This window comes from Balaenoptera musculus, chromosome 19 (assembly GCF_009873245.2).
Source record: "Balaenoptera musculus isolate JJ_BM4_2016_0621 chromosome 19, mBalMus1.pri.v3, whole genome shotgun sequence".
NCBI classification, from domain to species: domain Eukaryota; kingdom Metazoa; phylum Chordata; class Mammalia; order Artiodactyla; family Balaenopteridae; genus Balaenoptera; species Balaenoptera musculus.
The window spans coordinates 32496298-32517990 of NC_045803.1; the positions used below are offsets into that span (position 1 = coordinate 32496298).

At 52.4% G+C, this 21693-nt stretch overlaps 1 protein-coding gene across 3 annotated transcripts in view; it reads left to right on the top strand.

The window, feature by feature from the left end:
* NLRC5 (NLR family CARD domain containing 5) overlaps positions 1-18876 on the top strand; it is an 89335-nt gene extending 70459 nt beyond the window's left edge. For all 3 annotated transcript variants that reach the window (XM_036834845.1, XM_036834844.1, XM_036834846.1), the window contains 21 exons: positions 589-678; positions 1080-1145; positions 2826-2909; positions 2997-3080; positions 5428-5514; positions 6029-6106; positions 6899-6982; positions 7307-7390; positions 9000-9083; positions 9729-9812; positions 12241-12324; positions 13535-13618; positions 14015-14098; positions 14387-14470; positions 14605-14682; positions 15405-15488; positions 15584-15655; positions 15938-16021; positions 17213-17296; positions 17662-17745; positions 18714-18876. In XM_036834845.1, coding sequence (XP_036690740.1) covers positions 589-678; positions 1080-1145; positions 2826-2909; positions 2997-3080; positions 5428-5514; positions 6029-6106; positions 6899-6982; positions 7307-7390; positions 9000-9083; positions 9729-9812; positions 12241-12324; positions 13535-13618; positions 14015-14098; positions 14387-14470; positions 14605-14682; positions 15405-15488; positions 15584-15655; positions 15938-16021; positions 17213-17296; positions 17662-17745; positions 18714-18825 — 1759 coding nt within the window. In that variant the 3' untranslated portion in view covers positions 18826-18876. The remainder of the gene's footprint in view (positions 1-588; positions 679-1079; positions 1146-2825; positions 2910-2996; positions 3081-5427; positions 5515-6028; positions 6107-6898; positions 6983-7306; positions 7391-8999; positions 9084-9728; positions 9813-12240; positions 12325-13534; positions 13619-14014; positions 14099-14386; positions 14471-14604; positions 14683-15404; positions 15489-15583; positions 15656-15937; positions 16022-17212; positions 17297-17661; positions 17746-18713) is intronic.
* Positions 18877-21693: the final 2817 nt, after the last annotated feature.

The window sequence follows — 21693 nt, forward strand, 5'->3', positions numbered from 1 at the left end:
ACCCAGGAGAGGCTGTGACTAAAGCTTGGTGACCCAAGTTGACTCCGGGTAGGAAGCAACAGTTCATCCCTAACCAGCTTTAGGATCTCAGTTGTCCTGGCTTTTGGTCCATCCCATCCCTGAAGCTCCTCTGACCAAATCTATGGGACACGGATTTGGGGATGTCACCACAGCAGGGAGGGTCCCTAAGAAGTCATCCTCACTCACTCAGTCTCCCCAGTGACCTGGGAGACTGGTGGCCACAGCCAGGATACAACCCGTTGCTAGGCAACTGGGCTTTGTGCTCTGGGCATCCCTGACCCCTGTGGGGCTGGCGTTGCCAGCCTGGCCTCATCATCACCCGGTCTCAGACCACAGGGGCAGCTCTCAAAGACTCATAGTCTGGTGCCTGACCTGCCCCGTGTGGGGATAGCGCCCCTCTGGCCTCTCTCTGGACCTCAGTGTCTCCACCTGGAGAACGGACACTCAGACATTGCGGACGCTCCTCTGGGAGTTGACAGCTGGAAGGGAAGAGACGAGGGGGGCTGGGCAGGGCTCCACTGAGGTGCTTCCCCCCACCCCCCATCCTGAACCTCTTTTCTCTTCTAGTCTAAGTCACAACGGTATCTCTCAGGAAAGTGTCCTGTGCCTGGTGGAGACTCTCCCCTCCTGCCCACGTGTCCGGGAGGCCTCAGTGAAGTAAGGAGATGTCGGTGCCACTTGCTGATGGTGGGGAGGCAAGACTCGCACACTCAGTGGCCCCCCATCTGTGTGACTTGGGCAACCTCCGCCCCTCTCTGAGTCTCAGGATTCACTGAACGTGGGATCATAGTTTCCATCCTCTGAGGCCCGTGTGCCACAGGGCCTAGGGAGGCCACGGGTTAGGGAACACCAGGTTTGGGGTCCTTGTAGAAGGAGGTGGGAGTCTCCTCGGGTCGGCACGGGTCTCTCCTCTGGTCGGCAAGGGTCTCTCTCGTGGCTTCCACCCGCCCTTGCCACTGCAGACCCAGCCCCCTTCCCTCCTGCACCCCCTGATGCCTGGGTCCCAAGGATGCCGGCGAAGCTGGGCCCTCGGCTTCCATACACCCCTCTCTCTGCAGCCTGGGCTCCAAGCAGAGCTTCTGGATTCACTTCTCCCGACAGGAGGAGGCTAGGAAGACACTGAGGTAATTTCTGGTCTGGGGTGACGGGAAGGGGGGACGGGGGAGAGGAGGCTGACCCTGCGGTGGCCTCCATGCCTCCTTCCTCTCTGGGTCCTCTCCTCCTTCACACACCCTGCTTCAAGCTACTGCCTGGGTTTGCCTCTCCCCCACATCTGCCCCCCAGTCTCCCCATACCTCCAGCCCCTGGGCTGGGCCTTTGAGTGGTATTTGTGCCCCTTAGCCACATCCTAACTATAAGTCTGGAGGCTTCTGAGTTAAGAGATCAGACTCTGGAGCCACTTGGGATAAATCTTAGTTCTACCACTTACCAGCTGTGTGACCTTGGACAAGTGACTTAACCTCTCTGTGTTTCAATTCCTCATCTGTAAAATGGGAATAATAGTGAGACCTACCCTTTAGGGTTATTGTGAGGATTAAATGAGTTAATATATATACAGTGCTTAGAAAGGCCCTGGCTTATTTGAGTGTTGTATCAGTTGTTTATTATTACTGTTATTATTATTCCCCCTGGTAGCCTTGAGCTCTGTCTCTCTCTCTCAGCCTTGGGTTAGTTCCTCTACATGTCTTACTTCACCTTTGGTCGTGGCCTCTGAATCGGTCCACTGCCTCTGGCTAGGCCTCCTCCACTCATCCCACAGCACCTGGAGGGATCTTCCCAACACACACATCTGACTGTGGTACTCCATTGCTCTAAGCCCTTCGGTGGCTCCCAGTGGCCCTCAGGATAAAGTCCAAATTCCTTAACCTGGCCTTCTCCCTCAGAGTCTGATCTGCTGTCACCTCCCGCCGTGTTCTTCCTCACTCCCCCCCACTCCACACACACACCACCCTCACACCAAGTATATACACACCACATACCACACCCCCACACACACACAGCACATGTGCGCACAAATTCAGCCACGAGGGATCTTTGTTCACCAAACACGCACTGCCTGATGAAGCTTCCCTGCTTCTGGGTACTCAGCCTGACGTTCTCTTCCCTACCTTTTCTGAGATCAAATTCTCCTAATCCTTTAAGACCCAGCTCAAATGTCAGCCCCTCCTGGACACCTCTGGTGGCCCCTGTCCTATGAGAGGGAGCGGCCCCGTGGTGCTGTGCTGGGCCCTCTTCTCAGCCTGTCTGTCTGTGAGACAGTGTTCCGAGGCCTGTCTGCCGGCCACACGGGGCCGGGCAGCGGGAGGGCAGGGCCACAGCCAGAACCCCAGTCCCTCCTGCCCCCAAGGGAGCCTGGACTAGGGTGGTACTGGAGACGAGTGAAGCGGTCATGGGTTTGGGGTGTGGAGTCAGGCTGACTTGGATTGAAACCCGAATCTGTCCCTACTTCTTACCAGCTGTGTGTCCTTGGGTCGGTCACTTTCTCCATCTGTAGGTGACGCTCTTGGGGTTCGGTGAGATACTGCACATAATGCAGACACTCCTGCGTGCTCACATGGTGCACCCAGAGGCTGGCACAGGGCCTGCCTTAGAGTCAGGGCTCAGTAAATGACTGACTCCTCGCACTTCCTTGGGAGGTGGTCTCTCCAAAGAGAAGAGAAGGGCAGGGGTTGCGTCTTTGGCCTTTTCTCAGGCCTTTGGTCCAGGCCTTCGCCCTCAGAGGAGGCTTCCCCATGGGTCCTGGCAGCAGGACAGCAGTCCCAACAGGCCTCGCCCAAGCTCTGTCCCTTGCCCTCTGCCCTCAGGCTGAGCGAGTGCAGCTTCGAGCCAGAGCACGTGCCCAGACTGGCCACTGGCCTGAGCCAGGCCCTGTGGCTGACGGAGCTCACGTGAGTGACCAGGCCCAGCCCGTGGGGGCAGCTGAGGGGTGGAGAGTCCCTGCCAGAACCTCTCTGGTAACTGACCTCTGTCTGCAGGCTGACCCAGTGCTTCGTGGGCCTGGAGCAGCTAACCATCCTCCTGGGTCTGCTAAAGTGCCCGGAAGGACTGCTCACTCTGAGGTATCGCCTGCCCGTGACCCTGGGAGGGGGCCGTGGTGGGAATGGGGGGCAGAGGTGGGCTCTGAAGTATGGGTCCCCCCGAGGTCATGGTCTTAGCCGTTTCCTGCATCCAGAGCCCTGCCACCTGGATGTAGACCCACCCTGCCCATTAGTCCCAGAAACCCCCTCAGGCTCAGAGAAGCCTCCCTCCCCAAGGTGGGGCCTATATTTGGGGACTTCAGAAAAAGAGGAAACTGAAAAGGACACCGAGCTGAGGTCAGAAATAACATGTAACAAATATCATGTTTGTATGTTCACTGTGATCATTTTAAAACTTTCAGAAAAACAGAGAAGTTTCCAAAAAGTAGAAAAACAATTTTGAAAACTCATATTCTCATCACCTAGTTTTGACAGTTGTTCATGTTTTTCCATATTTGCCTCGTATTTTTACTTTTTAGCTGAAGTGTCTTAAAGTAAGTTATAGATCTCATAAAATATCACTCCAAAATATTTCACCACAAGTCTTTAAAAAATAAGGACATTTTCTACATAATCACAGTTGAATTAGGACACCTACAAAAATCAGTAGCAATTCCTTAGTGTCAGGTAATACCCAGTCCAATCTAAAATTTCCCACTCTCCCCAGATGGGACGGCTGGCTCTTTGGATCCAGGATCTGGTTCAAGGTCCACATTTGCATGGAGTGGTGATGGCTCTTCGGACTCTTAATGGGTGAACCGTTGACAAAACCGGTCCCCTGTGCTGTAGACCGTCCCACTTTCTGGCTCTGTCTGGTGCTTCCTTGTGATGTCATTGAGTTTGTTCCTCTAACCCCTGACTTTCCTGGAACTGGAAAGGCTCTATGGGATTTGTGTCGAAAAATACGTACTTCATGGCCAATGCTGTGCACTTCTCAACTCAGCCCGTGATGAGGCATATAGAGTCTGGTTGTTCCCCAACATGACATTTTTAAAAATTGTGTTAGAATACACATAACATAAGATTTACCATCTTAACCATTTTTAAGTGCACAGTTCAGTAGTGTTAAGTACATTCACATTGCTGTGTAACCGAAACTTTTCATTCAAAACTGAAACTCAGTACCCATTACCCGCCCCAATTTCCCCTCCCCCCAGCCCCTGGCTTTCTACTCACCTTTCTACTCTGTTTCTGTGGATCTCAGTCCTCTAGGTGCATCATACAAGTGGAATCATACAGTATTTGTCTTTTTGTGATGGGCTTATTTCACTCAGCATAATATTCTCAGGGTTCATCCTTGTTGTACCATATTATAGAATTTCCCTTCCTACTTAAGGCTGAATGATATTCCACTGTGTGTACACACCACATTTTCTTTAGCCATTCATCCATCAGTGGACATTTGGATTGCTTCCACCTTTTGGCTATTGTGAATAATGCTGCTACGAACATAGGTGTACAAATATCTCTATATCTCTGCTTTCAATTCTTTGGTGTAGAATCGCTAGATTACCCCAAATAGCATTTTAAAATAAAACTTGTCTTACTCTAAAAATAATGTGTACTCCTCGTAGAAATTTGTGGAAAACCCAGAAGAATGTAAGAAGAAAATAGTACTTTGAAAAAAAAATTCAACATAACTTTAGAAGCAGCAATGTTTTAAACAACTCTCTTTTTCCTGCTTCTAAATTAATGCATACAGGGACTTCCCTGGTGGTCCAGTGGTTAAGACTTCGCCTTCCAATGCATGGGTGTGGGTTCGTATCCCTGGTCGGGGAGCTAAGATCCCACATGCCTTGTGGCCAAAAAACAAAACATAAACAGAAGCAATATTGTAACAAATTCAATAAAGACTTTAAAATAATGGTTCACATCAAAACAAATCTTTAAATTAATGCATACACATTGTAGAAAGTTCAGAAAATATTGAAAACTAAAGAAGAAATAAAATAAAAACCCTTCAGGAGAATTCTACAATTGAAACAATCACCATTAACATTTAATATATTTTTCTCATAGCTCTGTCTCCCTGTTCCTCACCATATGTGTTTTTCCCTTTCCATATATATTTTTCCTTTTTTAAATACAAAATTGGGATCATGTTTCATATACAGTTTTATTTCCTTATCTTTGCAACGTGACGTTATGTAGACCTTTTCTTAAACCTAAAAATATTGTTTAAAAAAATAACATTTTCCCTTTGGATGGTTGCATAACTGTTAGAACAAGGATGATGTTAATTTTCTGTTTTATGCTTATGCCTAATTTTAAATTTTATTGTTTTAAAAATCAGCAAAACCCAAAAAGCCTCTAGGCAGCCCCCTTGACACTTTCCTCCCCACCCCCACTAACCCTAGGCGACCTCTGTCTGTGTCCACCTCTGTGACAGGGTGGAGGAGCCGTGGATGGGCAAAGCCGGGGTGCTCACGCTGCTAGAAGTCTGTGCCCAAGCCTCAGGCAACGTCACTGAAATAAGGTAAGTCCAGGGAGGAGGCCCCTCAAGTTCTTCATCTTTTCATGACCATTGGGACCATCCGTCATCTAGACATTGGTCTCTTGCCCTGTGGGGTAATAGCTGAATCCCTAGTGAGTTCTCTGGGTCCCCAAGATGGCAGAAGCTCCTGGGGCATATGTGAGGGGCTACACATACTTGTTGGGACTTGTGCGGTCGGCAAGCCGCAGGGCCAGAGAGAGGAAGGCAGCCCCGGGTTCAAGACACAGGGCTGTTAGATCCCAGACAGACACTGCTGGAAGTCCCTGCTGGTTGTCTGGAAGGGGCCCCTGGTGACAGTAACACACACCATGGCTCTGTGACCAGAGGTGCCAGAATCCCATGGACTAGCTAAGAGCAAAGGCGCTGGTGTCTCATTGACCTTGTCCAGGTCCCCAGTGGGTCTGGGAGCTCAGTCGGCTGAGCAGCCCCAGTCCCAGCACAGCCTATACGGGAAAGCTGCTGTGGGCCTCACGCTGGCTACCCCTTCCCTCCTCAGCATCTCCGAGACCCAGCAGCAGCTCTGTATCCAGCTGGAATTTCCCCATCAGGAGAACCCAGAAGCCGTGGCCCTCAGGTGGGACCCAGTACCTGGGGCCCCAAGAGAGAGGCTGGTGATGGAGGGAGGGGGAGAGAGGGGTACTGCTGCTTCTGACCAGTAATTCTCATGCCCCTGCTCAGAGTCCTTTGATGCCCAAAGTCTCTACATGGCCTGTGAGATCTGGCCCAACCTACCTCTTCATGCTGTCTATCCCTACCCCAAACCCTAGTCTAGGCTCCAGCTAAGCTTCCAGTACCTTAAACACCACCTTGCTCTCTTTGACCTCAGGACCTTTGCACAGGCTGTTTCTTGCCCAGAATATTCTCTCCTCCCTTTCCTTCTTCATCCTTCTTCACCTGGCTAACTCGACCTCATCCTTCAGGTCTCAGCTTAAATGCCACCATCTCAGGGAGGCCCCTCCAACCCCCCCAGACTTAGTCAAGTCCTCCCATCATCCATTCTTACAGAGGCCTGGGTTCACAGCTCCTCTAATCCATATAGCAAGTTTTTGGAAATTAAAATGTCACCTCTTTGGGGGAATGCAGCCCTGCAAGTATACATTGTGAGGACTAGACCATACCTGGATCTCAGCCCCAACTCACTTCCTTGGCTGGGTCTCCTTGTGCAGTGAACAACCTGCACAGCCATACCAGGTGCCCCATCCTGACCTCTCCTTCATAGTACTTCCCATGATTGATTAGTAAATTGGGGGACTTTATTTGATTAGCATTTATTTACCACCGTAAGAAACGCTCCTTGCAGGTAGGGACTGAGTCCCCAGTACTGAGCCGGGTGTTCAGAAGCTGCTGCCTCCCTCTCCACCTCCAGGCTGGCTCACTGTGACCTTGGGACCCACCACAGCCTTCTTGCCAGGCAGCTGATGGAGACCTGCGCCCAGCTGCGGCAGCTCAGGTCAGCACCCCGAAACCCTGTCTGGGGCCCTGAGTTCTCTGATTGACCCCAGAGCCCGCTCCAGGCCATAGGTGAGAGGCTGGCCAGTGCAGGATGGGGATGAGCAGAGCCTGGGGCTGTGCTAGCATTCTTGCTTCCCTCTGCAGGAAAGACTCACACCTGGCCAGTGGGGGAGAGCCCCAGGGTGGCAGAGGGGAGCCCTGCCCCACTGGGAGCTCTTGGGTGGGCCTTGCCCCTCTCTTGGCCTCCCCATCTCTCTGTGATGTTTGATCCCTGAGGTGTGTCCAGCCTGAAATCCTCTGGAATATGCTTGGGCCTTTTCAGCTTGTCCCAGGTGAACCTCTGCGAAGCCAGTGCTCTGCTGCTACAAAGCCTCCTGTTGTCCCTCTCTGAGCTCAAGAACTTCCGGTATGCAGACAAGACTTTCACTCAGGGCCTCCCCCGCCCGCCCCCTGCAGCTCAGCCCCGCCCCCTGCAGCTCAGCCCCGCCCCCTGCAGCTCAGCCCCGCCCCCTGCAGCTCAGCCCCGCCCCCACACTACCTGTTCTCCCCAACCCTGCGCTCAAAGGAGCTCTGTGTCCCCATCCCATGGGCTGGGACCACACATGACCCTGGAGATGATGCCAGGGTTCATGGTCATCTACATGGCCACGTGGCACGAAGGTGATTCCCTTTTGAATGCTCTTTCTTTTTCTTTTCTTTATTATTTGGAAATAATTGCAAGCTAATAGAAAAGTTGCGAGAAGACTGAGAAGAACCTCCATATGCCATTTTCCCAGATTAACCCTTTGTCATTATTTTTTCACATTTGCTCTTTTCTTCGCTTCTTCCTTCCTCACCCTTCCCCTCTCTTCTCCACCCCCCCTTTCTTGTTCTGAACCATTTGAAAGTTGCATAATTATGCCCCTTCGCCCCTTAATATTCCAGTGAATTTCCTAAGAACAAGAACATTCTCTCCCCTAATCCAGTAAAAGTATGAAATTCAGGCAATTTAACATTGATATCCTACTATTATCTAAACTACAGTTTATATTCCAATTTTGCCAATTGTCCCAATAATGTTTATTGCTTTTTTTTTCAGGCCTGGATTCCATCCAGGATCACACACTGTGTTTAGTTGTTATCTCTCTTTTGTCTCCTTCAATTTGGAATATGTCCTCAGCCCTTCTTTGTGTTTCATACTGTCATGACATTTACATGCCAGTTACTTTGTAGAATGTCCTTCTGCTTGGGTTTCTCTGCTGTTTCCTCATGCTTAGATTTAGGTTCTGCATTTGGGGCAGGAATATCACAGAGGTGCTGCTGTGTTCTTCTCAGTGTGTCACATCGGGAGGCACATGATGCCTATTTGTCCCCTTACTGGTGATGTTAACTGTTATCACCTGGTTAAGGTGGTGTCTGCCAGGTTTCTTCACTTGCAAAGCTACTGTTTTTCCCTTTGTAATTAACCAGTTATCTGGTAGGAAGATACTTTAAGATGATGTAAGTATCCTGGTCTTCCTCAAACTTTCACCCACGAATTTTAGCATCCATTGATAATGCTTGCCTGAATCAAATATCAAGGATGATGGTTGCAAAGTGGAGCTTTTGTAACTCTCAGTTCTCTTAATTCAACCGATCGCATCAGGGAGAAGGTCTCCTTTTGGTACCAATATATCTTTAACACCCTCTCCAATACTTGCTACATTTTTTGTTTAAATAAAGATGCAGAGCTCATGGTAAACGACAGTAACTAGCTAGACTTTACAGTGATGCCTGATTATGGCAGACATTGTGAAGTTGCTACCTGAATGACTGTGGTTTAAAGAAGTATTCAACTAGTCCACGTGCCTGCCTCCAAGCTATATCTTGACTTAAAGATTCCCTGATGGGAGAGATTTATGAAGGGAAGGAAGGTCCCCTCCCACTGCCCGCCAGGAACCATTCCCCACCCCACCTCCTTGCCCTCTGCCACCAGCATCCAGAGCTCCCAAGACCCAGAGCTCCTACCTGACTTGCCTCCCTTTGACCCCCACCAGGCTGACCTCCAGCTGTGTGAGCTCCAATGGGCTAGCCCACCTGACATCTGGTCTAAGCCACTGTCACCACCTGGAGGAGCTGGAGTGAGTTGTGGGGTGGAAGGGTCCGGGAAGGGATGGCCCAGCTAAAGGCAAGGGGTGGGGAGGACAGTTGTGCCTTTGGTTAAAGTGGGTGGTGGGACTTCAGCCTGTCGCTTTTCTCCCTGATGAAGCCCGGCTACTCTGGGTGTGGCTTGGGGAAGGCTGAGCGCTGGATTCTTGGTCCCGACTTTATCACTCACTCAGAGTGACCTTGGGCGAATAACTGTGCCTCTCCAGACTTGGACAGCCTAATCTGTAAAATGGGGCTTATCATCCTTCTCTGCCTAGAGCGGCTCTGGGTGTTGGGTAGAGAGAGAGCTAAGGGGCAGAAGGGATCATTGCACGTGTGTGTGTGTGGTGTGTGTCACTTGTCCCTGGCTTCCTCTGGTGCAGCCCTCATTCCAGGGCATCCTTTCTCAGCTGGGTCAGCTGTGACTGCAGTGCCCACCTCCTCGGGGACCCCAGAGCCTGACCCTTGGGGCCAGGAATGTCCCTGTGGAGCCCGGATAGGAAGGGTGGTCTGGGATCTGTGGACCCAGAGCCAGCCTCCTGGGGGGACTGAGGTGGTAAGGGGGGCTGATTTGACAGCTCAGCTCCAGGGGCTGGGCAGGCTTGTCTAACCCTCACCTCATGCTTGGTCCCCTCCAGCTTGTCTAACAATCAACTTGGCGAGGAGGGCACCAAGGTGCTGACGCGGGCCCTTGAGGGCAAGTGCTGGCTGAAGAGGCTTGAGTAAGTGGTGGTGGTTAATGGGGGTGAGAGCGGGGGAGTTGGGAGCATGTCTAAGAACCTTTGCATCTCTAGTGAACACCACTGTCAATCTCCTGGATGGACCCAGGTGAGCTGAATGCCCTCCCTTTTCCTTCCTTACCTGGCTCTGGGTGTTATCAAAATGCTTCATCATAAGAAACAGAATACTCAGTCAAAGCAACCCGACCCAGAAATGTGTTAACTCATGTCACAGAAAATAACAAGGCAACTGATTTCAGGCTTGGTTGGATCCAGGTTCTCTATTTGTTCCCCCTCCTCCCTCCCTCCCTCTCTCTCCCTCCCTCCCCACCCCCCATCTCTTGACTTCATCCTCAGGCAGGCCGTCCCTGCAGCTGCAGGTTCACTTTCAAGTGGAAAGGGAGCACCTTTTTCCCTGTACCTACAACACAAGTCCCTAGAATGAGTCTCACTGGACTAGCCCAGGTCACATGCCCACCCCTAAACCAATCACTGTGGCTCTAAGCACACGATAATCTGATTGGCCAGATCTGGGTCACATGCCCATCCAATTATCTGGACTGAGTCAGGGGTGGTATTTCAGGGGACTATTAACACAAGACAGGGAAACAAACTCTGGGCAGAAAAAAAACCCATAGATGACCACTGCCATTTGCCTACAATCGTTTCCTTAGTAACTGGCAACTTTTACTCTCACCTATAATTTGGAGTCACCAAATTCTTAGAAACGCTGGAAACAGCCTCAGTCTAAAGGACAGGTCCCCATCCTGCACAGACATGACAGTATCGAGACAGAACACTTGACAAGGCATCTTCTGCTTTTAATCTCTAGGTTTATCCGTTGACCAAAAATACACATGAATTATAAAAAGTTCCATCATCATAGAAATATGTAACAATGAACATGAAATCCCTGGCAATGACACCCCCTGGGAAAACTTCTGTAAATGAGCAGTTTGTGAGTTTTCCTCCAGATTTTTTTGGACACATTTTTGAATACAGTTTAAAAGCAGCTCTCTGACTTTTTGCCCCTTAACAATGAATGAAATTCTTCCACTTTGTCCCTCTTTGCATATCCTGGCAGGGGTCAGGGGGTGGTATTAGGGAGACCTTTGACCAGAGGGTCCAACTGTCTTCCCACTGAGATGTTTCTTTGGCTTCCCCCCATGTGCCTGCACCTCTGCTCAGCCTCCCATTCTTCTGGAAGCTTTTATTTGGGGTGGAGTTGGAGGCCCAGTGAGGTCATTCATTGGCTCATTCATGCGTTTAACATATATGTGTGTTCACCTGGGCACCCGGGCCAGAGCCAGGAGCTGGAAGTGCTTCAGAGAACAGGACATGCGGGATCTTAGTTCCCTGACCAGGGATCGAACCCATGCCCCCTGCATTGGGAGCGCGGAGTCTTAACCACTGGACCGCCAGGGAAGTCCCAATGATTCCTTTCTGTCTGAAGGAAAGGGATGGATCTTCACTCCCCAGAGACCTCTTCCAGTTTCAGATCTGTCATTTCTGAGTGTCTCCTCTCCAACAAGCAGCTCCCCTCAGATCCAGCCAACTTTTCCCACCTGTCCATCAGGGTGAAATGGTTAGGGGTGTAGGTGCTAGTTAACAGCCACACCACCTGGCATAGTGACCAACTGTCCCAGTTTAGCTGGGACTGAAAGTCCCGCATCCTGGAAAACTCCTCAGTTCTGGGCAAACCAGGATGGTTGTCACCTCTCGGTTCCACCTCTTCGTGTGTGAGCTTAGGCAAGGTACTTAACCTCTCTCTGTTTTCTTCCTCATCTTAACTCTGGGGATAATAGCTGGACCTACCCCCTCAGTGATTGTGAGGATTAAATGAGATCACACACATGAAGCACTTAGAGCCTGGCACAGAATTCACACTCTACAAGTACTGGCTGCTATTATTATTATCATTATTATTATTACTGTTATTATTATTATTCCTCTCTCCTGCCCAAGGTGGGGGCCGTAAGGAGCATGATCCATGGGTAACACATGGTTGGGCCCAGGAATGGGAATCCTACAGCCTTGGGTTCTGTTCCTGATGCTGCCACTTTCTGTGTGTGACTGCTGGGCCTCAGTGTGCCTCATCTGTAAAATGGGGATAACTGTATATCACATCATCTCTAAATGGCCCTTAGTATGCACTTGGTATGTGGTCGCTATGATTACTGATCAGTAGTCTGGGTCTAGTGTGATTCAGAATATAGAACTGCTGCCTGGATGACTGTAATAACTCTTACAGAGAAAACAGCATTTGGATTTCCCAGTGCAGTTTTGTCTGTACAGTTTTGGGGGTTTTTTTTACACTGTGTGGATGTAAGTGGCTGTCTTGGAGATCACTGGGCATTGCTGAGCACTCAAGGTCTGCGTCAGGGACCCAAGCCCAGCATGCCAAGTCCTCCTGTGGCCTCCTCTCCTCCAGCCTCAGCCACCTCCCACTGGGCGGCTCTACCCTGGCTGCACTCACTCAAGGACTAAGCCACATGACCCTCCTGCAGAGCCTCCGGTGAGTGACCAAGTGACCCCATGGGAGTGAGTAGGAGGAGGTACTTCCAAGTTCTGCTGGGACCACCCATCTAGGGAAACACTGGGGCCCCTCTCTGAGAACCCTCTGTGGCTCCTGTCCTCGGCACATTCCTATAACCCTCCCAGGTCGGTGTCACAGCTCTTGCCTTTTACTGTCACCAGCTTCCTCTGCGCTACAAAAGTGACCTGAAGGGGCTGAGCCCAAGTCCTAGGACAACCCTTCATGTGCACAAATTCATCCTCTGTTCTTGTTCATGTTTCTGATTCACGGATGTGGGTTGCCTAGATTCTGCATTTCAAGCTCCCAGGTGATGCCAGTTCTGGGGGCCACAGACCACACTTTGAGTAGCGATGGTCTAGCCTCAGAGCTGATGACCTTGATATTCTGCCCTTGTGCCCCTGGCCACTTTGAGAAACAAATAGCACATGTTCTTTTCATGTGATTTTTCAAAATATGAAATATTGTGACTCTAAACAAACCCAAGCAATGACACAAAGCACTGTTTTGTTTTTATCCAAGTCCCCGCCCCCCACTCTGGCAGGGTAGAGCGTGTAGGAGATGAGCTCAGAGTTTGGGGGACCAGGTCATTTCACCCAAATTAATTTACCGAAAGGCAGTTCCCTAAAAATTAATTTGCAAAACAAAAGACAACAAAACAAACAACCCTCAGACTAATACTTCTGCATCAGCTGTTTTGTTTCGTTTGTTTTTTCCCCCCATTCACAGAGGCAGGGTGTGGTCAAGTGCAGAGAAGACCATAAATAGACTGGGTTTAAGGAAAAGCCCACTATTTTTATAGATTAGAACAGGATGAGCTGTGAGAGACACGTGAAACTGACATTCAGCCGGGCTGGCCTGAAGATCCCTGACATAGGGGCTGAGGCAAAGCCTGGCCAAACCAAAAAAATGTGGCCACTGCTCCAGGCCAATGGCTCTGGCCTTTCATTTCCACCTTGCCTGTGAGGCCCTGGGAGTCTTTGGCCCATCACGGCTCCTCCCTGGGCCTCCGAATTCTCCTCTGGATATTGGGTACAGTCTGCCCACCTTGCCCATCCCCCTTCCTCGGAAGTTTTGTGACTGACATATGAGTTCCTGGATATGTAAAGGCTTTGCAAACTGTAGAGTTCTTAGCACTGCACTTGCAAATGCCTTTACTCCTGACTAAGGCTTCTTGGCCCTGCTTCTCCAGTCTGAGCAGGAGTGATATCGGTGACGTCGGCTGCTGCCACCTTTCGAAGGCTCTCAGAGCTGCCACCAGCTTGGAGGAGCTAGGGTGAGTTGCCTGTCCCTCCCCCAGACCCAAGACAACTTTGGCAGGGGAAGATGACAGAAGCAAGGGGCTCCTTGAGGACACTCTTCACTTCTGAGTCTCGTCACCTTCACCCACTTATATACTGCATCACCCCAGACCCAGAACCTCGGGAAACCCAAAGATAGGATATGAGAGTGTTGATTGCAGCAAGAGGGATTTAGGTCAGACACCAGGGAGAACATCCTAAACAGAAGACAAGAGTTTGGAGTCCTCACCCAACATAGGGTGAGGGGACTTTATCACTGTGGCTGAGGCCTTTCTCTAGACATCGGCCTCCTCTTCTGGGATGAGGACACGGACAGGATGAGATGGGTGGCAGGCTGATGGTTGCAATTCCCCTGCTGTTCTCTCCCCAAGCTTGAGCCACAACCAGATTGGAGACACCGGTGCCCAGAACTTAGCTGCTGTCCTGCCGGGACTGCCTGAGCTCAGGAAGATAGAGTGAGTGGCCAGCCCTCCTGACAGGGGTCCTCAGCAGCTACACCATGGTCCAGGGAGACTCTGGCTTCCCCCCCTAACCTCAGTGTCCAGGCCCTGGGGCTGGTTACCTCCTGGAACTGTTGATCTGGGGACCTTGAGCCAGCCCAGCCCCTGCTCCTCCCTGGGCCTCTCTGTCCCATCAGGCTGGGACATTGTGTGGCGAGAGTGCTGTCTCTTAGGGCCCTAGCAGATGTGGTGGGGTTGGCGGGGGACGGGGGAATCAAGGGTCTGACGTCTGCCCCTCCTCAGCCTCTCGGCGAATGGCATCGGCCCGGCAGGGGGAGCGCGGTTGGCGGAGTGTCTCCCGCTTTGTAGGCGCCTAGAGGAGCTGATGTGAGTGTCTGCCCGGGTGGGCTGCCCTCTGTGTCCCCGCAGGCCACCTGGCCCTTGGGTCCCCCAGTGGGCACAGGGCAGGTGTCTGGGGCAGGCCAGCCTGGTGCTCAGTTTCATCCCCTCTGCTCTTCCAGGCTCGGCTGCAACGCCCTGGGAGACCCCACAGCCCTGGGGCTGGCCAGGGGGCTGCCCCGGCACCTGAGGGTCCTGCAGTGAGTGGCCCCCTGCCCGCGGTGTGTGCAGGGTTAGCGGGAGGGGTTCCCCGAGGAGCACTAGGGGACCAAGGCCCCCATCGGCTGAGCTGCCCCGCCTTGGGGGAAACTGTGGCGTGTGCTGGGGCTGGCTGCCCCTCCCCCGCCTGCCTCTCCCCCGCCTGCCTCTCCCCTGCCTCTGGAGTCTGGGGCAGGGAAATCAGGAGACCCAGCCTCGTCCTGGCTCTGCCACCAGCCCCCTGTGGGCCCTTGGCCGAGCCCCTGCCCCTTCTGAGTCTCAGTTTCCTCATAGCTCAGCGTACCCTGTGAGCCAGTCTCCAAGGGTGAGTGAGGAAGGGTCAGCAAAGGGCTATGCAGGAGAAAAGCGCCCTGCCACTCTAGAGTTTATGTCCATGGTCTCATTAGAGCCCTGTGAGGCCGGGATTTCTACTTGCTCCATTTTCCAGGCAAGGGAACTAAAGCCCAGAGAGGTGTGGAAAGCTTACCCTATTAATACGTGAAGGAGCCAGGCCTTGAACTTGGGATCTCAGACCCCAAACCCAGGGCCCTTGATACCCACCCAGGTCCTGTGTGGGTGGGGAGAGGGGTTAGGGTGGCAGTTACCCAGAGACTGTCTAAGGTCTGGCAGTGCAGCCTGAGACAAGGCTCAGGCTGGGGGGATCTAGCCCCCCAGTTCCCATACCTGGTCCCCCAGGCTCCCCTCACCCCTTCCCTTTCCTCAGCCTTCCATCCAGCCATCTTGGCCCAGAGGGGGCGCTGAGCCTGGGCCAGGCCCTGGATGGATGTCCACACATGGAAGAGATCAGGTGAGTAGGGGCCGCGGAGCCTGGGCAGGGGGCCGGGGTGGGGGTGGGGGCGCGGTCCGGGGCTTCCTCTCATGGGTGTCTCCCCTGCCCTGCAGATTGGCAGAGAACAACCTGGCCGGAGGGGTCCCACATTTCCGTCTGGGGCTCCCACTGCTCCGGCAGATCGAGTAAGTAGCCTCCTCTGACTACCGGGGAGCTGGGGTGCAGTAGGGGCAGTCCTTCTCTGGCTGAGCCTGACACCTGGGAAGGCTTTTGAAGTGACAGAGGCCTCAGGTATGGGGGGAGCCTGGAACTTAAAAAAAGGGGGCACTTTCCTAAGACTCCCAGCGTGCCCCAGATGCTGGCCACTCTGCTCCCTCCTGCTGTGATTGCAGGGTGGGGAGAGGGGCACTAGGCTGAGGGTGCCCCTGACTCAGATACCTCCATCCCACCCCCTTCTCCGTCTCCAGCCTGGTGTCGTGTGAGATTGACAACCAGACTGCCAAGCCCCTCACTGCCAGCTTCGTGCTCTGCCCGGCCCTGGAGGAAATCATGTGAGTGCTTGGGAGAGCCCTGAGCTGGGCAAGGCGGGCACCTGGGGGCCTGGTTCCTTCCTCCCTGGAGGTCTTCCCATCTTGTACAGGGAAGGTCATTCTTGCTCAAAGCTCCTCTCGAGGAAGTTTTAACACTTGAGCTGCGAGTGTTGTTTGTCTAAGCTGTTCAGCCTTTCCTGCCTGTTTCCCCACCTGTGGAGGGTGAGGGGCAGTGGACCAGATGGAAATGGTTAGGACCATTTCCCGATTGTCCCTTTGGGAAGCATCTGGATAGACTACCTCACCGGGTTTATGGAGCCTTGATTTACGAACCACCTGTTGGTAGTGAGGAGTGGCTGAAACCAGCAGGCCCCCCGACCTGCCCACTGGCCATGCCCACCTCCCCCTTGGCCGTCAGAGGTGCTCGGACCTTGGGACCTGGGAGTACTGCCTCAGGGATAAACTAGATTGCCAGGACTAGCCTGGGACCCTGAGCATGGTGGAAGAAAATGGGATTTCCTTAAGTACAGGACACAAGGGATTACAAGATTTTAGGTTTGCATCCTAAAGATTTTAATTCTTCCCATTACTTTACACCAAAGAGAAAGTCTCAGATCAGGGCTAACTCACCAAACACTGGTGATTATCCCTTTGTAGCCAGCAGGGGGCAGACCACAGGGTTAGCACCTTAGGAAGGACGCAGGTTCCAGCTAGAAGTTAATACCATTGTTTGCACTGTATTTATCCTTGTAACTACCTTCTACTTAGGGTCCTTAACACAAGTCTTTCATTGATAGTAGTGATAAATGTTTCCTAAGATCAGTTTCTTAAAGTGAAAAAAAAAAAGAGGGGACGGAGGACTGATTTAAAGAAAAATATGAAACAAATAATATAGGCGGTACACGGATGTAGCAAAGTCAGGATGGAGGCACATGCACGGTGGAAGTTTGGATCATGATGTTTCCACAGACCTCGTGTTCTGAACTCTCAGGACAGCCAGCTCCTAAGCTGTCTGGGTTCCGAGGGATGACCAGCTCGGGAATGGGATTGGGAGGTCGGAAGGAGCCTCCTGTGCCTTGTAAAGTCTTCAGGGAGGGCACGCAGGACCCCGTGGCACTCCCCCATCCCTGTGGCCCCCAGCCCTCCCCACCTGCCCCCTGTCTCTACCCTCACTGCTCTCCTGCCACTGACATTGGCACCCCTACCCTGCAGGCTGTCCTGGAATCTGCTCGGGGATGAGGCAGCTGCTGAGCTGGCCCGGGTCCTGCCGCGGATGGGCCGGCTGAAGAGAGTGGAGTATGAGGGGCACATCCGGGGAAGCCAGAAGGGGGTGGGGAGGGCCAAAGGGGGACCTGTGTCCTGGGGAAAGCCAAGAGGCCACTGGCTCAGGCCCCCGACTCCCAGGAAGCCCTCCTGGACTTGCTCACTCCTGTCCACTCCAAGCCCCTGTCAAGCTTAGCTCTCCCTGGGTCCCGGCCTTCAGGCTTCCCGCTGCACTGTTGAATGTTGAGTTCTCTAAGCACATGCGTGGGGAGCCTTTGTCCCCACCCCCGACCTTGGCACAGGGAAGGGACACAGGGAATCACCCCTCCGGCCGCCTCCTCCCCATCTCACCATCTCACGTCAGTCTCTTTCCTCTTCCTCCGCCGTCCATCGGGAAGCCTGGAGAAGAATCGGATCACAGCTTACGGAGCCTGGCTCCTGGCTGAAGGGCTGGCGCAGGGCTCTGGCATCCAAGTCATTCGGTAACAGGACTTGCAGGGGCAGGGATGGCTGGGGCTGGGGTGAGCACACCAACCTCTACAATGTAAAGGCACCTCCTGTAGGAGAAGGCAGGACCTGGGTCGGGAATTATCAAAGGAGATTTGGACCGCACCATCAGGGATTTGGCAGCAAGCAGACCTGGATCAAATCCCAGCCCTGCCTGTTGCCGATTGCGTAACTTTGCATCAGTAACTCAACCTCTCTGAACCTCAGTTTCCTCCTTTGTAAAATGGAGGTAGTGATAGTATCTACCTCAGAGAGGTGCTCGGCAGAGTAAATGATTATATGAAGCACTGAACGCAATGCCGGGCACGTAGTAAGCACTTAAAATGGTAGCTATCACCAGGGCCACCACATACAGTTGTATAGGTGGTGCACTGAACTTCAGGGTATTGCATCTAAGGGACACCACTTACATAGTAGACGTCTAGTACACTACTAGAGTAGTAGTGAAGTGCCTCGCTCTATAAAACTCAATATATTATGACAATTTCAGACAATGGACGTAAAGTGTCTTACAGAAGGGGAGCTTTTTCCTTATTTGTCCAATGTGTCATATGAGCATGGCCTGGGGAAGAAGCTAGCTCCCGGGGAAGAAGATTGAGTGAAGGGGACTTCCCTGGCGATCCAGTGGTTAAGACTCCACGTTTCCTCTGCAGGGGGCATGGGTTCGATCCCCGGTCAGGGAACTAGGGTCCCGCATGCCGTGCGTCGCAGCCAAAAAAAAAAAAAAAGATTGAGTGGAAGAAGTCCGGGTGGGCATGGGGGATACCATCTCCCTAAGGTAGCCATACTGGCCCAATACCTGCTCCTGCCTGCCAGGTAACTCTGGAAACAGCTCTTCCCCTTTGGGGCCTTGGTTTCCCCATCTGTAGGTAGGACGGAGGGCAGAGACAAGACAGTAGGTGAGCAGCTCCCAGTGCTGAGTGTCTGTCTCTGTGCCCCACAGCCTCTGGAATAACCCCATCCCCCGGGACATGGCCCAGCGTCTGCAGAGCCAGGAGCCCAGGCTGGACTTTGCTTTCTTCGACAACCAGCCACAGGTCCCTCAGGGCACTTGATGGCTCCCTGGAGACCTTTCGAGTCCAGCCGAGTGATGCCAGCTTCCACCCACCAGGACAGAGGACTCGGGAAAAGAGCCTCAGCTGGCTGTCCCTGTACCCTGCCCCACGAGGGAGAGACACGTTTTTCCTGCAACAGCCTTCGGGGAGGACTTTTTTGGCAACAAAGAGCCTAGTATAGCCAATAGACTACCCTACATCCCATGGGACATGCATGACCAGTCAGAAACATGTAACACAATGAGCATGTCATGGTGTGATGCGTGACACAGGTCACACGTGACAGCATTCCATGGGACATTGCATGAAACCTGCAGTGTGGCCTGTGGGTTAATGTCATGGGTCTTAGCACTACATGTGATTGGTGGTCCATATATAAGACATGACAAATGTCCATGTCATGTGCCATGTGGCTGGCCAGATGCCCTCAGGCTGGTCCAAGATCTAATTTATTACTTTTTTAAACCAAGTATGTATTTATAAATTGCATTTCCAGAGCAGCTAAGCCAGAAAATGTCTTCCGCCCAGAATGGGATGGGGAGAGCATCCAAGCACTGACCAGCCCAGTGGCCCAAGGGCCAAGGCCCTGGGCCAAGCCAGGGATTTAGCCATGAGGCTTCCAGATGAGTATCCTCCTGCCTCAAGCCTCAGTTTTCCCATCTGTGAACTGGCTCACCCACTCTCCCTTAGTTTCCAAGGACTTTAGGCCCAGGTCCAGGTAGAGCCAGCCTGACCTTGGACAGGCCCAGTCCGTGCTGTGTAAGGGACGAAGCTAGGCCTAAGGGTGCAGGGGGTGGGGACTGCCAAAATATTCAGGTAAGGCCACTGGATCAAGCCACTACCTCAGCAGAATCTGAGTGAGCTCCCAGGGGCTGCATGTGTTACACAGTGTTCTCATTACTTCCAAGAGGGCCAAAGGGTGGCCCTGCTACACTGTAAGCCAAGTTTGACCAATAAATGTGGGTGATCTTCCAGCCTCTAGCCTGAGTCTGATGTGTCCCACCACCTCACCAAAGTCAGAAGTGGTTCATCCCCTGCCCTGGGGACTGCAGAGCAGGGCAGACTACAGAGAGAGATGCTGAGAGGAACACTGGCCTGGGAGTCAGGAGGCATGGAGTCAAGTCCAGACTCTGTCTCTATATGTGGTCATGTGATCGTAGGCAAGTGACCTCCTCTCTCCAGAGCTCACCTGCACCATGAGGGTATTGTAGAAGCTCACAGTGTTAGAAACAGTCTTTGTTTGGCTTGCATTATATTTACACTCTTTTCTGATTTAACTGTCAGTATTTTAAATTGAGAACTTTGACCCAAAATTCAGATTTTCAGCTTCTCGTAGGTGCTAGTCCAGCATTCCCACTCAAGAGTAATCTGCTGGGGATGTATGACTGTGTCCTTTAGATGTGGCACACATCCCTCAGTTCGCCACAGTCCCCACCACTCCCCAGTGTATCCCCCCTCACTATTGCTGCTTGCCTGGTCCTTGTGAGAGCCTGGGAACTCCTGGCTAAAGGATTTCCACAGGCAGGTGGTACATCAAGAACATGGCTTTGGAAGTCAGACGGGCACAGAATGGAATGTGACTTGACCCCTTGCTGCCTGTCTTCAGGGCCAGGAACTGTTTCTGTACAGGTTCGTAACACCCCCTGGCCCCCAGGACTTTCAGAGGGGTAAGGGAAGCAAAGTGTGCAAAGTCCCTAGTATGAAGAAATAGGTACTGGTTACATGCTCGTTCTCTTCCCTTTTAGGGCTGAATGTCGTATGAAGTGAAGAGGTGTTTGAAATGGCAGGAGAACAGCACCGCCTCTCCATCACCTACCTGTGGGTTGAACAAGTCCATATCTGGGGAGCCTTCCTCCAGAGCTGCACTCCACTGTGAAAAGTGGAGCAGGGAGGGTGCAGTTACTACTGAGCACCACCGGAGGGCAGGCTGGCCCACTGGCGAGTCCTGAGATAACTTCACCACCGTACCCAGAATGAAGTTAGGAAGTGATGCTAGAGGCTGTTCCCACCTGGCTTGGGAACCTGGGATGTCCCAGCTGGCTTGTGGTTCACCTAGATGGCTTGGCCCTGACCATTGCCACCCTCCATGTTGTCCTCGGTCCCCCGCCAAGCATGAGGAGAAAGTCCTCCAGCCAAGTGCCAAGTACCCACACCCCACACAGGGGCACTCTTATCGGGCCAGGATCAGGGCACACCTGGCATCAAGTGGGGCCATCAGCCTGGTCCTGGGGGAGGGGATGGGCAGGTAGAGGATCCAAGAAGTTTACCTGGAAACCTTGAGCCCCAATTCAGTCTTTCCCTTCCGGGAAATGATGCCGAGGCCATCAGGGTGCACCTTCACGCCAAGGGGGTTGTACTGCTTCCTCCCCTTGCCTAAGACTGGAGTATGAATTCCACAAAGCCTGAGGAGCCTTTGACCGGGGAGGTCACAGACGAGGAAGGAACAGAGCACCGACCAGAAGCTCCAGCCCAGGTGAACCGCACACCAAACAGAGCCCAGAGCTCAGAGACACTTCATTTGCTGCTTATTTGTTTTCCTTTTCCCTTCTTCTTTCCCCTTTAGCTCTGCCCAAGTTCTAAACTCCAAGAAACTTGCAGCAGCTGCCCTGAAATACACCACAGTACTGTCGGCACTGCAGAGTCTCCTGGGCCCAAGTCAGGTGCGGTCACCATGCTCAGTTCATTGAGAAACTTCCTCTCCTGCCACCAACTTGTTTGGAGGCCTGGACTATTTTTCTACCCCATGCTGATGAGGTCTCCCTGCCCCTTTCCTCCCCAAAGTAAGCTCAGTTTAAACAGATCTATGAAAACAGATAAAATTCAAAGAAAAGTAAGGCTCTGGACCAGTAAGCAGTGTAATCAAAATGG